The following is a 17,126-nucleotide window of genomic DNA, read 5'->3' as shown; positions in this document are numbered from 1 at the left end:
ACAGTATATATGTGGAAGTCTGTGTGATTGTTGCCTGATAAAAAAAGATTAAAAGCACTGCGTCAAAAGTTAGAATGGCTTTATTGGACGTTTGAAAGCAAGAATATTTTGTAGTCTTTCAAATGAAGGACCTGAGATTTGGTTATTGTTTAAAATGGACGTTTGAACAATGGTTGAACATTGTGTCTAACTTGAGCCAACACCAGAAACATCAGATGGTGCCATTCAGTGAATTTATAGCAGCGTGTCTGTGATTCAGATCTTATTGAAGGCGGCCACGTCCACAGACTGAACATATTCCTCGAAGGCGGTGATGGCTTCCTCCAGCAGATCTGTGCCCACTTTATCGTCCTCCACCACGCATCCTATCTGGAGCTTCTTGATGCCGTAGCCCACTGGCACCAGCTTGGACTGCCCCCACAGTAGCCCGTCCATGGTGACGCTGCGGACGAGCTCCTCCATCTTGGCCATGTCCGTCTCGTCGTCCCAGGGCTTCACGTCGAGCAGGATGGAGGACTTGGCGACGAGAGCTGGCTTCTTGGACTTCTTGGCGGCGTACTGGGCGAGGCGCTGCTCCTTGATTCGAGCCGCCTCCGCGCTCTCGGCCTCGTCGTCAGAGCCAAATAGGTCGATGTCGTCATCGCTGGTGTTGTTTGTGGAGGCGGGGGGTGACGCTGGCAGGGCAAACTGACTCTTAGCTAACGGGAGGCTGGCTCTTTCCCTCTGGAAGGTCTTAATGTGGTTGTACCAGCGCAGGAGGTGGGAGAAGGTGTGCGAGGGAGCAGAAGGTATGGTGTCGAACACTGCCGTGTCCGCCTGGGATGCCGAAAAGCCCTCGATGTAGCTTTTGTCTGCCAGGAAGTCATTGAGGGCTTTGAGACCTGTTGGTGTTCTCATGTCACCAAACACGGTTTTGGTGTTGGTTGGGCGGGACACCGGAGCCTGTAGGGACTCGTCTTGCACGGGGAACTTGTGCTTGGCGACTTCCTGCATGGGGACGTCGTGTGTGAGGGGGATTTCAGCAGTGTGGCCACTGGAAGAACCAAGGCAACAAAGCAATAGGTAATGAGTCATAGAGCTTAATTACCATGCACTAGCCCCAAGGCACAAGTAACCTAAATTAAGACCAGGCATGCATGTACAAGCCCACACACAGATGCACACCATTCAAGAACACAATGGAGTCTTATTAAATTTTAATTCTTCTGACTTTAGTTAAAAAACAGCCTCATTCCTGATATATAAAACACAGTCTGGAAAGGTCCGTTTAATTCTCTCATGCAGCAGCCAATAAAATCATCTGCAGCACACTTCAACCACGTCACAAAACACCCAATATCTTTTGTTTTTGCTTATTGCTTTGTTTGTGAGTATGGGTTTAAATTTAAGAAGGGGAAATCACAGGAAGGGCTCGATGTCAATCTCCAGGGCGGAGCAGGGCATGGTCAGCTCGAAGCGGTTGATGACGTCTGGGTGGAGGACCCCGAGACGACCGACGCTCTTTCCGTGGACAAAGATCTCTGCGCAGCGGCCGGGGAAGAAAGTGCAATCTGAAAGAAAAGTGAATGAATGAACTGGTGAGAAGATGGTTTCAGAGAGTGGATTTTGGGCTCGGTTCATGTGATTTAGAGGTCTAAACCTACACCTGGCTTTGATTTCTCTTGCTTAAACCCGATCACATCCTCTTGTGATAGTAACATCCTTTCAAAGCAATGATTAGAACCTCCAATAGCTTGTTTCCAATCGATTAACATCCAAACAAACTATTTTTGACCGGCGTGTTACTATCCAACATGCCGTCTGTTTGATCGGGGAGGTTCTTGGATCATTTTTCTGCCTCTTCACATAGAGCTTCTGTGAATACTTGGAGGTTTATTTGCAATTCATTGCCGAAGGTTTTTTTTTTTTTTTTTTTTTTTTTTTAAAGGATATCTTGAAGGATTTTCTTTCTTTAACCACTGATGACAACCTTGGTGTCTTTACAAAGAAAATGAGTCGATCACAGTGTGGGAGGTACTGTGTCACCCTCCTTGTTGGTGCTTCCTTGATTTTCTCCTGATAGTCATTCGTTCACCCCCATCTATGTATTTCAAACAAATCAGAGGTCTAAAAAGGCTTCCTGTGCACCAGATTAGCCCTTCCAGACATTCCTGGACTGAGTATTAAGCTGAATGTCTATAGTTTAGTTTTAATCATTGACGAAGCAATACAATGAACACTGTTTATGTGAAAATGTCACAGGTCGTTACTCTAAAGCAGCCACCCTCCAGAGGCTATTTGACCATAATTGGATGTTCTGTCTCTGTTACATTCACAGAACTTCTGATTAAAATCTAATGGTCCAGTACGTGCCACAATCATGAGTAAAGGTCCCTGAGACAAATGATTCAGTCTGGATGGAATAAAAAAAATCCATCAGTAGTGAGATGAAATCATTCACATGTTGATGTGAGAGGCGTTTGCTCACTTTGTTCAAAAAATACTGACGTGCAAACAGACAGAAAGACGAGCTTGTCAAGAGCTTAAACAAGATACATGAGGTTGCTATGACAACAGCCCCACACAGCAGAGAAACTGCTTTCTCCCATAGTGCAACGCTCCTTCCCACGCTGCCTTGCTAATGGGTTCCAGATCCCACTGCTTAGATGTTTACTCATCACTATGGATGAAGGCTTACAAAACACATGGACTGTACTTTCAAAACTGTGTGTGTGTGTTTGTGTTTTGTGTGTGCACGTGCATGCAAGTGTGAGGAGCAACTAAAAGAAAAGGCAATTCAACCATTTTCTTTCACTTGCCTGCGCTGTCTGGTAGGTGCATTAAAATCGGTGGAATGTGCTTGCGTCCGTTCACGCGTCACCGTACTTGTACCATGAGCGGGATGCCATGGCAACTATATAAATAGCTCTGGTACATCTTAAATAACCAATCAGTCAATGAAAATCCTACACTTGAGCCAGGCCACTTTCCGCCCACTCTCCTCCAACTTTCAACAAAGCTTTCAAGCAGGATGGAGAGTTAGACTGATGCATCAGATAACCACTTGAACTGAGGGTATTGCTATTATAGGTTTCATCATCATTTAGTCAATTGAACAGAGTAATCACACGGGTTCTTAGCAGAGCCAGCTAAATTTGCAGTGAAACAAGTACCTCATCCAGGATTAAAGGTACAATATGCAGGATTTTCTTAAAAAGACACATGAAAGTCACCAAATCACCACTTATGACCCACTAAGTCTGTGCCAGTGTATTTATCTGCTGAGACCTTGAACCCTGCCTGTATTATTTTGTTTGGGTTTCTAGGCATTAACCAGGTGTGTAGTCCCCAGCCAATAACAGCCTGCAGGGTGTAAGGTCGGAACTTGGAAGTGTATAAAGAGCAGGTTAAATCACTGTCTCCATCTTCCATCTCATCTGCTCTCTGTCTCTGTGTAATCTATCTAGTACAGGAAAGAACACCTGTATCTCTGTCTGTACGTATGTCCTTCACGTATCACAAGATCTGTTCATCCGATCGACTCCACACTTAGAGGGTGTATGGCTGGGGACCCACAACAGTGCAGTGTCAAATTTGGCGCAATTTGGACTTACAAAATATTCAATATTAATAAAGTGAATAAACCAGCAATCAGTGAGTTACTCTGCTGTGTACTGGGGCGGGGTGGGACTTTAGGGGCTCTGCCAACTGGCTCCTGCATGTCAGGGAGAGAGTTTATTTATGCTTTAGAACAGTCACTGTTAATCAATCAGAAAATAAAGTTTTAATTATTTGGCTTTGTTCTCGCCAGCGATGCTTGTTCTCTTCATTTACTTTTTAGCTCGCCTGACCGTTGCTGCTAATCTCGCTCGCTCAACTGAGGAGGAGAGGCCAACTTTGAATGCTGTGTGTTTCCATGAGCCAAAATTGATATTCAATTTTTCAGTTTTGAGTGTCGACGAATGTCAAAAATACCCAAAGATATTCAGTTTACAATGATAAACAACAGAAAAAGGCTGGAATTAGTCACATTTGAGAAGCTGGTACTGGATGATGATTTTTACAACAAAGAAAGACTAAAAAAAATTATTTAAGTAGCTAACTCTGTTGATCATTTAATACAAGTTAAATTATGTTAAATGATTAGTATTGGAGACTTTCAAGGGATTTCAATGTTGAGCTTTAGGGTTTTGTTTGCCATTGTCAAGGCTTTTCATGCACAGAATATATTTCTGGGAAATAATATACTGAACTGTGTTGAAAAATCATTTCAATTAAAGGCTATCCAGTTTAATTCCAGGTCCTGCTTCTGCAGTTTTGTCCAACTCTACAAGTTTTCATAACATTGTGTTCACTAAAGTAATTGCTGAATGACATCTCTAAAATAAAGTCAACAAATCTCATGGAAAGACCAAAACCAACAATGTGTTACTTTGTCTTTCAATACATTGTGACAGGTCCAGAATTCATACTTTAATGTTTAGAAAGACTAGCTGTGCAAAATAACTTCTAGCAAACAATACTCAAACTGAATTTAATAATGCATTTGCAGGGGACTATTTTCAGCTGCTGGTTAATACACATTTGGTGCTTAGGTGAGCATTTCCAGCAGCAGATTTTAGCTACACAGACAAAACTCGCTAGAAGGTTCAGTTCATTTTGGTCATTTTATGAATAAAATGAATGTAGAATATCACCGGTTTTATGCTTAAAATGACAGTTTAGCTTTAAACTTTGTTTAGGGGGGAAACCTGAGATTAAGTGCTTCTGGAATGTGGTAATACTCTCTCGTTGTACAGGAAAACTGCGTGAGCACAACTACGCCAAGTTCAGTAGGATGACCAATGAATACATTCTTTGGTAATATTACTGCTCTCTTTTATATTCATGTCCAAGTAAATTCAGCTAATCAGGCGGGTTGTTTAACACCTGACTTATTGTCTGACAGCTGACTTCTTTCTAGCAATGTCACCGACCAGATCTCACTTTGTTTTTACAATTTCATTATATCATACTTAAACTCAAGACTTCAGTTGTAAATAACCAGAATTATACTTTAAACAAACTTAAATAGCAGCCGGAGCCTTCAGAAATACATAGAGGCTGAACACTCTTCAGTCTATTACTGAAGAAAGAAGAGCACAGGAACACAGGAACTCTCCTGACAAAGAGTGTACGGGCCAAGACCGTGCATTGGACACAGTTGTTAAGTGAAACACAGGCATCTGTCTCTTAAGTGGTCTCTTCCTCCACTTGTGATCCCCTCGCTCATTACTTCATCTTTTTCTCCAATGCTGACTGGACGAAAACTCAGCTGACATGTATTCCCTTTGCGGGCACGTGAGCCACTTCGCCCTCGCTGTGCTGGGAGTGACGGTGATGGACGTGGACGCATCCTGAGGGGTGTGTATCTGTATCAGGTGAGCTCTTAGAGTGGGTCGAGACCTCGTAATGGGGTCAAGGACATGCTGACTTATGCGGTGGAGGGATTAGGCTAATGGTTCCTCAAGTGTGGAAAAAAAAAAAAAGGGCAAAGAGGACTTGAGTGGATGAGTGTGTGTCCAGTGTGTTGTGCATTACCGAGAGAGCGTGTCCTTTTAAGCATGTGCGCCTGTCAGATGGACGGTCTAAGCACCCATGGGTGGGTGTCACACAGCATGTCCCTGTTTGTCCGGTTGCTCGGCACTGCAGTGGGGTGACGTGCACTCTCCCACACTGCAGACTTCATAGGCTCTCATACCCCTTTTTCTTGCTTACGCCTCCAGCCGTCGCTCTGTCGCTCTCCTGTCATTACCACCACCCGCGCCCCCACCCCACCCTTCTATTTTTCTGCACTCTCTGGTCTCATATCATGTCTTCTTCCGCTTCCCTGTCTGCCGTCCCCCTTTCCTCGCTGCTCTCATTCACTTGATACTTGAGCCCATTGATTTGCAGTCTGAATGGGCCAGCGGACCCAGAGTGGATATCCTGCAGTGTGACCTTGGAGTATACGAGCCAAGTGGAGAGGGGGGGTAGAGAGAAAGAGAGAGGCAGGAGGGGAGGAAGCATTAAGAAAAGGAATCCAAAACTCAAAATGATGTATGAGAGTCTCTCTGGGGGAAAAAAACTGGAATCAAAATCCACGCACAGATCGCCCCCCACCCCCCCCAGCGGTGCCTTAGATCCTCTGGCAGAACCTCCCCTCCCCCTCCCTCGATTACTCATCTCACAGGAACACATCAGCCTCGTTGGGGAAGATGAAACCTCACTGAGTCACACCGTCAAATATCTGCCTGCCGGACAACAGGATGTGACAGCCATCACATTGGAGTTGCATTTAAATGCATCTCCATCATGAGCGGTTATTGTGCCAGTGGCGTGTCAGCGCTGGTTAATATAACCGGACTGTGAGAAAGAAAATGAACTTGTGCGGTGTGTAAAACGGCCTTTCAGAGGAAATCTCGTCAAAATCTCTCAGGAGAGCGCTGATGCAACGTGACTCACGCGGCCATCTCGTTCGCGATGACTTAAGAGAGAAAACCTTTCAACGTTTTTTGGAAGTGTGCGCTCGAGCTCAGATGCGTTACATTATTAGAGACACCGTGAAGTTGTCTGAAATCAGTTCTTGGCCCGCAACCTTTACATCTCAAGTGCTGATATGACACAATTGATTTTTATTGAGCGGAATGACGACAGGAACATTGCACGTCAACGCTATTCGGTTTCCCCCTCGTCTTCTAAAAAGGAGATACAACAGCGTTGCCCTGATTCATTGGGGGGGGGGGGGGGGGGCATTGCTGATGTTGGAGGTACAACAGAAGACAAATTAAATAGAGCAGAGTGAACTGTGGCTCAGAAGGAGTAACACGCCAGTTTTAACACAGATGTTAAATTGCTTTCAGAGAATTTGTAAAAAGGAAAAAAACACCTGTTTCTCTTTAGTCTGTATTACTTAGTTTTTTTAAAGTGGTTTACATTTTAAATGGGCTTAAAATGATCAATCACTGCGAGCAATAAGTTGTACAACACATTCTACTAAAAAAAAAGTTACCTATTTGTTTAATTCCCTGTCGTCTCCTGTCTGGACTATAAAACCTTTTAAGACTCAGTGTTCAACAGCTGTTAGGACCAGTTGGAAACATGCGTTAAACAGTTCATTAAAAATCTACTTATTATGTTAGTTACAATGCTTTTGTGCACATTCAACTTGAAGGTGTGCATTAACATCTGATGGCATTTACTCATTAAAGGTGCCCTGTAGACTCTACACTAAACACAGTTATGTTTATATTCAGTTTCTCACTTTCCATTTACAAAGCTGCTCTTTGTCATCTTTTTAATACAGCTTTGTTTAACTGTTGTTAACTCACCTATTGGTTGTCTGCTTATCTGCGTTTGTTGATACAATGCTATGCTACTTTGAATTAGTTTCGTGAAATAAAGCAAAACTGCATTAATGTGTATTGTGACACTAGCATGTGTGCATGATATGACACAAAACAGTGACCCACTCTTAAAATCACTGCTTCACAGTTAGGCCTGTCACAACAGGCAATACAGATGTTATCAAATAAAGTGTGTTGCATTTATTCATTCACTGTCTGTCATTCATTATTCTCATCCTTCATTTAAGATTTTGCTGCTGTGTTCGTCTTCTTGTTAAACAAAGTCACTCTATTCAACTTTTGTTGTCTTCCAGCCAGTTTCTAGTTTTGAGGGCAGCAAGATGGAGCCGTTTCTGCTCTTTGTTGTAATTTAAATGTAATATTTAGCAGCGTTTGGCCCTTTTTTATACTACTTGTTATTAGGCCTGTCACGATAACTGCTTTTGTTGGACGATACATTGTCTCAGAAATAATGACGATAAACTATATTATTGTCATTTGAAGATCATTTTGTATCACTGATATAATGATAATATAATAGCATAATAAAGCAAGGGGGGCGGGGGTATAGGGATTGGAGAGTGGGCGCTACACTTCTGTAAAAACACAGACTGCCATTATGTTTGGGGACAGAGTTATTTACCTTTAATTCTTCTACAGTCTCCACTCAGGACGTCACAGTGAGGAATGGAGGACACTACTTGCTTAGCCAGTGTGACATGAATAGCCTCTTAGCTGCTAATGTGAAGTGTGGCAATATTGAGGAAGGAAAGTGATCGAGGTCATGTCCATGTATCATACATCATACGATAAGTCCATATATAGACATGATGATGTCGATAAGTTGATAATGTGACAGGCCAAACTAGTGGTCAAAAACTCTGTAGGGAATCTTTAAGTACTTCTTTTAACAAGTTACAAAAATTAACTAGAAGATGAATGAACAATGTCTTGTCACACTATGAAAAATATTATAAATTCTCGTGTCATTTAAAGCAACAGAAATAACTTTCCCATGCTAAAGCGACATTAGTATCACCATTAGTGCTGTTAGCACCAGTAATTCTCACTTTAAGCCATGTGTCCACTGCCCATATTTGTCTGGATTTTGGAGAGACATTAGCTGAAAGCAACAGATGACAACAGATGGAGGAGGTCAAGAGGGGAAGAAAGAGAACATTTTTCACTCGAATCATTCTGTCATAAAGATGCACTGCAGATGGGAATTATGACTGTATTTATCTGGAGCGTTTATAATGCTGTTTAAAGGTTTATCCAGGTCAAATGATATGAGTTAGAGAGTGAAATATCCAGACATGTTAACTAGATGTATCAAACCATATCTTTACCTTAAACGTTAAACAATGATTTGTTAACAATGACTTTTCAAAGACAAATACCCAACAATCTAATTTTATAAAGATGCCATTAATGTTAACTGTCATTGTACAAATGAAAGCGTGTATTTGGGCTTCTCTGCTTTTGTCTCCACCAGAGATCAATATTACATGTTTTCTCCTGTGTGCCTCTCCATAGATCTAAACTAACCACCTATGTTGCAAGTATATTTCGAGTTGAAAGAAATTGCGCATGTCACTGCCATGGAAACTGTGCACCCCCCCCACCTCCCCCAAAATAAAAATTGGGAGCATGATGCCTTGGTAACTAGCACAACAATGCAACAGATGCTGCTAGTCATAGACTGGATTTACATAATCTCAATAAAAAGCCTCCTATTAATATCACATGACCACGATTCATCTGTGCACCATGCTGCCGTGTAAATCAACTGTTTTAGATCACAAGAGCTAAAAATCTGTCACTGCATTAATCCAGTCTGAAGATATTTACCACCTTTAGTACAAGTACATTCCTATTGAGCTAGTTGTTGGTTTCCACCCCCCTCCATCCCTTTCTCCCTGGGCTTTACCGTCTGCGGCCTGGATGTGGTAGCCGTCTTCGCGGGCTGACTTCACCTCCAGCAGCTGCATGGTCCGGTCCAGCAGGCCGTGGATCACCTCGAAGCCCGGACTCTTGTTGTAGTAAACGGCGCAGAGACGCCGACTGTTCCTCGCCCCGACATCTGGTTGGTGGGATGAGGAGGACAGAGCGTTAGGGAGAAGCCAAGGAGGCACTACCAATGGCTTAGTGATACTGACTATGCCAAATTGTTTTTTCCTTAATTTTATTGGTCATATTTATGTCAAAGTAACCAGCTGGTTGTCTATGGTAGACCAAATGGATCATAATGTGGTCAGATTCCTCATTTATTCAAGGCAAGGGAAGGCAAGGCAGATTTATTTATATAGCGCATTTCATACACATCGGCAACTCAATGTGCTTTACATAAAACAAACATGATTATTTGTTTTATGAACCAAAACAACACATTTGAAACTTGATATATTACGCTGGAATTTCAAAAAACTATTATCTGGTTCTGTTAAAAAAACATAAGTATGGAAACTGGATTTCATACCCAGTTTTAAGTGTCTTATGTATGTGTTACGGAAGAAAAAACTCTCTTTCTCCATCACTTCTCACACATGCAGACGCCTACCTTTGCTCTCATCCTTCAGCACCACGTCAGATATCTCAAACAGTTTGAGGGGAAGGGGCATCTTCCTGTTGGCAGCTATCGTCTTCAGCAGGCCTGGCAGCAAGGTGGTGCGCGCCACCTGGTGGAGAGAGACAGCGGTTTGATTAGAAACATGGTCGAAGCCTGTTGAGGGGAAGACGGCACACTCTTGTGGAGAAATAACGATATGACTGAAGAGAGTGTGAAACATCTAGTGTTTGACTTTTCAATGTGTGTCTGTTGTTTTTTTTGTTGTTTAAAGTTGTTTTACTTATGGGACACTCTGTGTTACCTAGGTTACACACTGTCTTCACCTCTATCATCTACTGCTGGTCTATTGGAAAGGCAAAAACTCATCTATTCACTTTTTTTTTTGCTACTTTTCCCTATGTACTATTTTTACAATTTTAGAATTGCTGCTATTTTTATTTTCTATCTTATATTACATTCATTTTTCTTTTTCTTTCAGGTTCTTTTTTTTAACATTACTCTATGCTCCTTTTAAGCCCTTTTAATGTGAAGTACTTGGTGTATGTCATGTATTTAGTTGTAAAGCACTTGGAGCTGCATTTCTTGGATGAAAGGTGCTATAAAAATAAATGTATTATTATTATTATCATCATGATTATTACCTGGAACTCTGCCGTCTTGGGGTTGGAGATGTGAACAGCCCTCGTTTCTGAGATCTTCTTCCCAAGCTTGTCTGCTATATCTTCTTGAGAACACTACAGAAAAAAAGGAAAAGGAAATATACTTTGAGAATTTTCATGGAAAGAAATGTTTTATTTGTGTGTGTGTGTGTGAGAGAGAGAATGAGAATCTCTTTCTTACCAGGGCAAAGTTAAGAGCCTCAGTGAATCCAGCAGCTGCCAGGTCTTGCCTCAGAAGCTCTGTCAGTTTATTCAGTGGAAACTATGAACAAACACACACAGATTCAAACATCACATTTGATGAGATACGATGCTGTTTTGTTAGACGCACGGCCAACATGTGCACGCAGAAGCTAACCTGGTTGGCTACGGTGTACGTGCGCGGCGCGGTGCGGACAATGTTGTTGAAGCCGTAGGCCATGGCGGCGTCCTCCATGATGTCGCAGGCGTGGATGATGTCAGAGCGTATGGGCGGGATCTCTACCTCGATCTCGTCGCCGTTACCGGTCGGCTGGGAGTTCAGACACATCCTGGTGAGCAGCTGGGCGATTTTCTCGGTCGATTCGCTGACAGAAGAAAAGAAAACAAACACTGTTTGTCATGCAGTGTGATTTATTTTTCTGGAGATGCTGTGGAGCAGGTGGTGCTTCATAGAATACAATTTGAAGCAGTGGATGAGAATAGAGAATGTTATCAGATCACAAGAAATAACAAGTAGGCCTGTCACAATAATTATGGATCATTAGAGCAACTGTGTGTAACAAGAAATAGAGCATACAGCAGGAAAATCTTAAATGAAAGATGAGAATGAATGACAGATAGTGAATGGTTAAAATGCTACACACTTTATTTGATCACATCTATGTTGCCTGTGTGTGTGTGCTTTATTTTTTAGCAAGTGTGCTCTAAAAAAAGGCTTTAGTTTAGTGTAGGATTAGTTGCACTCAATTGTGTAAGACTGCACAGATTTGCCTAATAAATCTGGTAATTCTACTAATTTGACATGTTGGTGTAAAATTTGCAAAATCATAAATGCATCATGTTCACCCAGCAGGAACTTTTACGTTTTTGCTCCCAGTTGGTCATTTGACCGACTAAATAAACTTACTTGATGCCGACTTTGCGGTTGACAAACTCGCTGGACAGCTTCTCCTTCCTGTAGGCCAGCTCCTAAAAGTACAAACCATGAAATGAAAGGAGGGAGTTAAAGAGGAAATTTAAAAAAAATAAAAACGACAAAAGGACAAGATGATTGTAGTGAATACAGTACTGGGTAGATGCAGGTCTTGCCATCTGGATAAACCACTTCAGCCTCCTCCACCCTGTAAGAGCAAGAGAGAAGAAAACATCAACCTCACTATTGTCCTCCAGCCAGTTATTGAACTTATATAATAGAACTAAAGATATTTTTAGAGACATTTAGAGAGAATAAATCAATATCTATAACAAAGAGAAGAGAAAGAGAAATGAAAGAGTGGATTAGTGTTTAACATGTGATTATTGTTAAGTATTGGCTAATGCTGACCAGACTTCATGCTGCTTGAAGATGAATAAATGTGCTTGGCACTTTATTTATCACTGGGAGATGGTGGTGGCCACACCCTAACAGCTGATGTCAAAGCGTGGGTCATGTTCAGCTTAGACGAGGCCAACAGGAAGTTGATAAATTAATTATAGCGTATTGGAAAATGGGGGTGATCTGCAAATCTGAAGAGTGTGTATTCGACTGGAGGAAGAAAAAAAAAAAAAAAAGGCTTTTAAACCAGGTCCAGCTGACAGCTGATGGAGAGCAGCTGCTGTGACATCAGCTGTTAGGGCGTAGCCAGTAGTGAGCCACCAAACCAACCAACCAGAGTAATTAAACACATTCACATTGCTTCTTTTTTTTTTTAATGATCAAAACCCTTTTCTGTCCTGACGAGACCAACATGTGACTTACGTGAAAGGCTGCGCACAGTATTCGCTGAACATGGTGACCATCATGTCCAACACGATCTTTGCCTGGAGAAACATGGTCAAGATTAGTTAAAGTTTCATGTCAACGCTGATAGAACTTCTTATGTGATTTTCCTCTCAGTTGTACCTTGGTTACGTCTGTAGCCGTGCACTCGATGAAGACGTTCTTTGTCTTTAGAGAGATTTTTGAGTGGTCCCCTGGAAAAATAAATAAAGAATTGCCATTTTAAAACAGAAGACATTGTATCCATTAAAAGCATATTTTTACTATTTTCTTAGAAACTTTAGGTTAAGCTTTTTGACGGTTTTGTAGAAACTGGAACTTTCATGTTTTCATGCTGGTGTGAGAGATCTTTGATATTTGTGTGTTTAATCTGGGTTTCCACTGGGTGTGAATGCACCATGGTTTTGCCCCACCCTCTGCACAGCATACTACCCCACCGGGAGCGTATTAGAAGTGCAGTGTAGTGTACTCTGGGCAAGCAATATGCCTTTTAAATTAGGTTTTACTGTTAACACAGTAATTACAGCAACCCAATAAATCTGAAAAAGTGCCTTTAGACCACCGTAATTACTGCAATAGCAGCACAACTAAGCAGCCCGATTTTGTTAACTTGCTCAAATTTAGTTGATTTGGTCACTGTCCTCGATTTTTGTGCTTCTACTGTGGGTCAATAGGCTACGCAGTTAAATGGTGTCTTTATTTGTCTGTTTTATTCGTGTTTATTGCTGAAATACGATGCATGGTTTATTTTAATTTGAAAAATGACCAGATGCTCTATGCTGTTTCTGTGTCTGACTTCCTGTGCAGCTTGCTCCGTGCCCAGTGGAATCAAGAGGTCAAATGTTTCCAAGCTCCCAATTTCAGAAAAAATACAGGAAATGAAGCCATAGGAGAAAACAGACTAAGTGCTCACCATTGATGATGGGAGGCATGGACAGGACAATGCCGTTGCTGTCGTAGATGACGGGGTACGCAGGCTTGTCTTCAATAATGTGAAGGTAGTGCCTCAGGTGGCTGTCTGTCTGTAGGAGCCGAGAGAACAACAACAATGGGTTAAAAAAAAGCTCAGAGAAACAAACTTCCTCTTCTAACCAGCATCCAGCCAATGAGCTACTCACCTTGTAGAGGCTCATGAGCTGGGTAGCTGTGTACTCTTTGGTCTGGTTGAGAGGTTTGAAGCTGATATCTGCGGGAGCTTTGGCGGTGTATGTGAAAGGACCTGAGATGGTATCCAGGTCGTGGGTCCCAATCGCAACCAGGCTCCTCTTCCTGCACAGACAACAGTTAACAGATTCATATTATTGAAATGATGGTGATTTTTATCAACAGCTTCTTTGATACGGTGATGGTGTGTGGTGTGTTTTTGCAATGGTGTAGGAGGAAACTGATTATATGGTGTCACATTCTCCATTTGTAGAAGAGGGAACAATCTACATTACTGCAATTATTAGCTGATTAACTGAATGGTGGAAAATTAATCAACTATTTAGTCATTTTTAAAGCAAAAATGCAAATATTTGTAGGTGTAACTTGTCAAATATGACAACTTGTCTGTGTCATATATAGTAATAAACTGAATTTTTTTTTTTTTACTATCTTCTGTCATTTTATAGACAAAATGATTAATGTAGTAATTAGTTGGAAACCTGATATGTTTATGTCTAGACAGAAAAAAAGACCTTTAAAAGACCTTTAAAACAGTAACAAATTACTTCATTCTACTCTAATATGTCAGGATCACGTTTTTGTTCTACATTGTTTCTGTTATGCAAGCAGACACTAAGTATGTTTCCTGCAGAATCAGATTCTATTCGTGGTGGTAGCTGACGAGGTGGTGGGGTGGTGATTTTATAGAATTCCCTATGTAAAAATGAATGGAATATTGTTGCAATGATTTAAGTATCCATTATTATCAAAAATGCTGCAGTAATTATTTTTTTTATTTTTTTAAGTAAGTACAATTTCTGAGTTTACGAGGTGCACTTGAATGCACCATGAAGTCATTCATTTTTAATTGTCTATGGTCAGCTTTACAAAGAGATGTAGAAAAACAATTAATCTGTAAGTGTTTACGTGTTTAAGTGGTGATCACGCAAGTCTACTTGGCATGATGTGACTGCAGGGTAAAAGCTCAGAGCAGGGTGTTTGTGTGTAGTGGGGGCAGGAGGAGTCACTGCAGATGTCTCCGTGTCTTTTTTGGGAATATATCAGAGGAAGGAGCATGAGAGTAGGATAGAAAATCAATTTGTGGCGGACAAAGTTTCAGTATGGCAGGTTGCCACAAATAAATGAATGTACAGGAAACCCTGCTGTTAATTGCTCACATTACATCCTCAAATCTTCATGCCCATCAATTAAAATGTAGCAGCATCATCTGTGCAACATCTCTGTTAATTTTCAGTGAAATACCTCAGTCAGTAAAGTGCCATTAAAGGAACTTGAAACAAAACGTGAACATGTGGCTAAAACAAAGTGTGGTAACATCTGTATGGTGCTTGGAGACAGATTCAGGTTACATACAGCAGGTACATCTGCCACACTTCTACACAGAGAAGGTGACAGTAAGTATTCCAGGTATGATGTCATTGTGACAGCTCTTCCTCTCACCTGCAGATGTTCTGATGCAGTTTCTCCTGCAGCTCGATGAAGCTGTCATAGCGCTCCTGTGTGAAGGTGATGTTCCTCAACACTGCCGCCACAGCGTGGGGTCGCACTGCTGCCGTCTGTGCAGAATAAACATAATGGTAACAAACTACCTGATTACTAATGTAATAAACACATTTACTTGATGACACCTTCAGGCCACAAGCTGTTTGATGCCATTAAAAACTGTGAATGTTAGCACCCACCTCTTTAGTGATAATCAGCTTCTGAAGCTCCCCGCTGGCTGGTCTGACACGTCTGTAGCGAGGGGCCTCAATCCTAAAACATTAATACAATCTCTGTAGCAATAGTAAAGCAAGTCTGCATGCACCACACTCATGATGGATGAATGTTAACCATCATGGGAAAGTGATCTGGATGATGTTTTACATGGTGTGTAACAGGGTCAGCACTCACTTATTCTTGAAGACCTGCAGTCCACGGACCAGCCCCTCCAGACACAGCAGGTCATAGCGGTTAGCTGGTACATCGATCTTGTACAGGATGACATCAGAAGCTCCTGTGGCTTTGGAGTCCCCCTGCTCCCTGCTGATGATCTCCTTCTCTGAGGTCTGGGGGGGAAAAAAGAGTTCAGCACTTAAAAGACAGGTTCACAATTTGTCTTTAAAAAAAAAGGCAGGTGCTCAAAGAACATTGGAACATGTCATAATCATTCCTCCTTTAGAAGATCCCTTCATAATGCACTTACAATGTAAGTGATGAAGGACAAAATCCACGGTCCTCCTCCTGTGCAAAAATATATTGAAAAGTTGATCTGAAGCTAATATGAAGCTTCTGCCATCCAAATGAATCAAATCAAGTCTTCTGTTTCAACGTTACAGTGTTTTTAGAGCCAAAGTCTCTTTTTTTGTTACTATACTTCCACCACAGCTCAGCGGGCAAACACAAAGAGGGAATTTGATGTTAAAAAGACTGTAAATGTGTCAGATATCACTTGATATGACTAACTCAGACTGCTGAAGCTGAATAGAAGCTTCACATCTACTTTTCAATGACTGAATTTTGTACTCCATCACTTTACATTGATATCACATTTGAAGATCTTTTAATAGTCAGTATGAAACCTCTCTGAATGATGAAAAATGACACTCATTCATTTGATTAAACTTACAATTTCATCTAACTCCAGTCCGAATTCAAAGCACAGCTCGTCAAACTCCTCATCAGCTGAAACAAGAGAAACACAGATACTGTTAAAACAAGTTTATATGTAGTGTTAAGTTCTTTCTCCATCAGCTCAAACTCTCATTCACTGTTTTTAATGAAACGCCAGCAGAGGGGAGTATGATGCAATCACGTTGACATACAAAAACCGAGATGTCACACACATGTGCACTCATTTACACTGTTATTATGTTATCACCACACATAGCATGAAAACGCTGAACTTTAAGTTATGACTCCTGCCTGAAATATCATCAAACATTTCAATTTCTCATTCAAGACACATAGAGCGACGTCAGCTAGCAAGCTAAGTCATGTTAGCCACTGGTGAGCAGCTGCTGCCTTTTAGAGTCAAAATGTTGTTTTATGAAGACACAGACAGTTCGTCCGTCACTTAAATATGTAGTAGATATGACTCACTGTATGTTTTTCCCAAAGCTGTGAAGAGAAGATCCCTTTTTACACCGACTGTCGGCATGTTTGCTGCTAATCCTCTTCCTCAGCCCCGTGGAAAAGGACCCCTATCACTCGGCTGTAGGCTGTCCAAGGCGGTGCCTGACTAAAAACCAGATTTTTCATCTCCAGTATTTTTTCATTACAAAAATTGTATCCACTTCTAATCGTTTGAGGATATATTGAAAATAATTTGAGACAAATGTAACTCATCACATCCAAAATGATAGTTCTTGTCTTCGCCACAGATAAGTGATAAGACTCTCTCATTGTTCATGGTTTATAGTATGTATTTCTATATTGCTGTGTAAATG

General features: G+C 41.4%; 1 protein-coding gene across 1 annotated transcript; it reads right to left on the bottom strand.

The window, feature by feature from the left end:
- Positions 1-64: 64 nt before the first annotated feature.
- Positions 65-16,878, bottom strand: farsb (phenylalanyl-tRNA synthetase subunit beta). Its single transcript, XM_062419227.1, has 18 exons — positions 16,780-16,878; positions 16,307-16,362; positions 15,592-15,746; positions 15,381-15,453; positions 15,139-15,254; positions 13,650-13,800; positions 13,445-13,553; positions 12,655-12,725; positions 12,511-12,572; positions 11,842-11,893; positions 11,680-11,741; positions 10,930-11,137; positions 10,753-10,833; positions 10,554-10,646; positions 9,904-10,021; positions 9,274-9,426; positions 1,403-1,550; positions 65-1,033 (listed from the first exon to the last, which is right to left on the bottom strand). The coding sequence occupies exons 1-18, from the start codon at positions 16,835-16,837 to the stop codon at positions 256-258; spliced, it is 2,544 nt and encodes an 847-aa protein (XP_062275211.1). The 5' UTR covers positions 16,838-16,878; the 3' UTR covers positions 65-255.
- Between the last annotated feature and the right edge of the window lie 248 nt (positions 16,879-17,126).

This window comes from Scomber scombrus, chromosome 5 (genome assembly GCF_963691925.1).
Source record: "Scomber scombrus chromosome 5, fScoSco1.1, whole genome shotgun sequence".
In the NCBI taxonomy this organism is placed as follows: domain Eukaryota; kingdom Metazoa; phylum Chordata; class Actinopteri; order Scombriformes; family Scombridae; genus Scomber; species Scomber scombrus.
The sequence above is the reverse complement of the archived record's forward strand: the minus strand, read 5'-3'. Positions and strand labels throughout refer to the sequence as shown.

What these genes read in the sequence shown, in the direction of transcription:
- farsb (XM_062419227.1), bottom strand. Translation starts at nt 16,837, where the DNA reads ATGCCGACAGTCGGTGTAAAAAGGGATCTTCTCTTCACAGCTTTGGGA. An exon ending in AGCTCATGAGCCTCTACAAG is followed by an intron (nt 13,554 to 13,649) that starts GTGAGTAGCTCA and finishes CGGCTCCTACAG; the next exon opens with ACAGACAGCCACCTGAGGCA. An exon ending in CATGCCTCCCATCATCAATG is followed by an intron (nt 12,726 to 13,444) that starts GTGAGCACTTAG and finishes TTATTTTTCCAG; the next exon opens with GGGACCACTCAAAAATCTCT.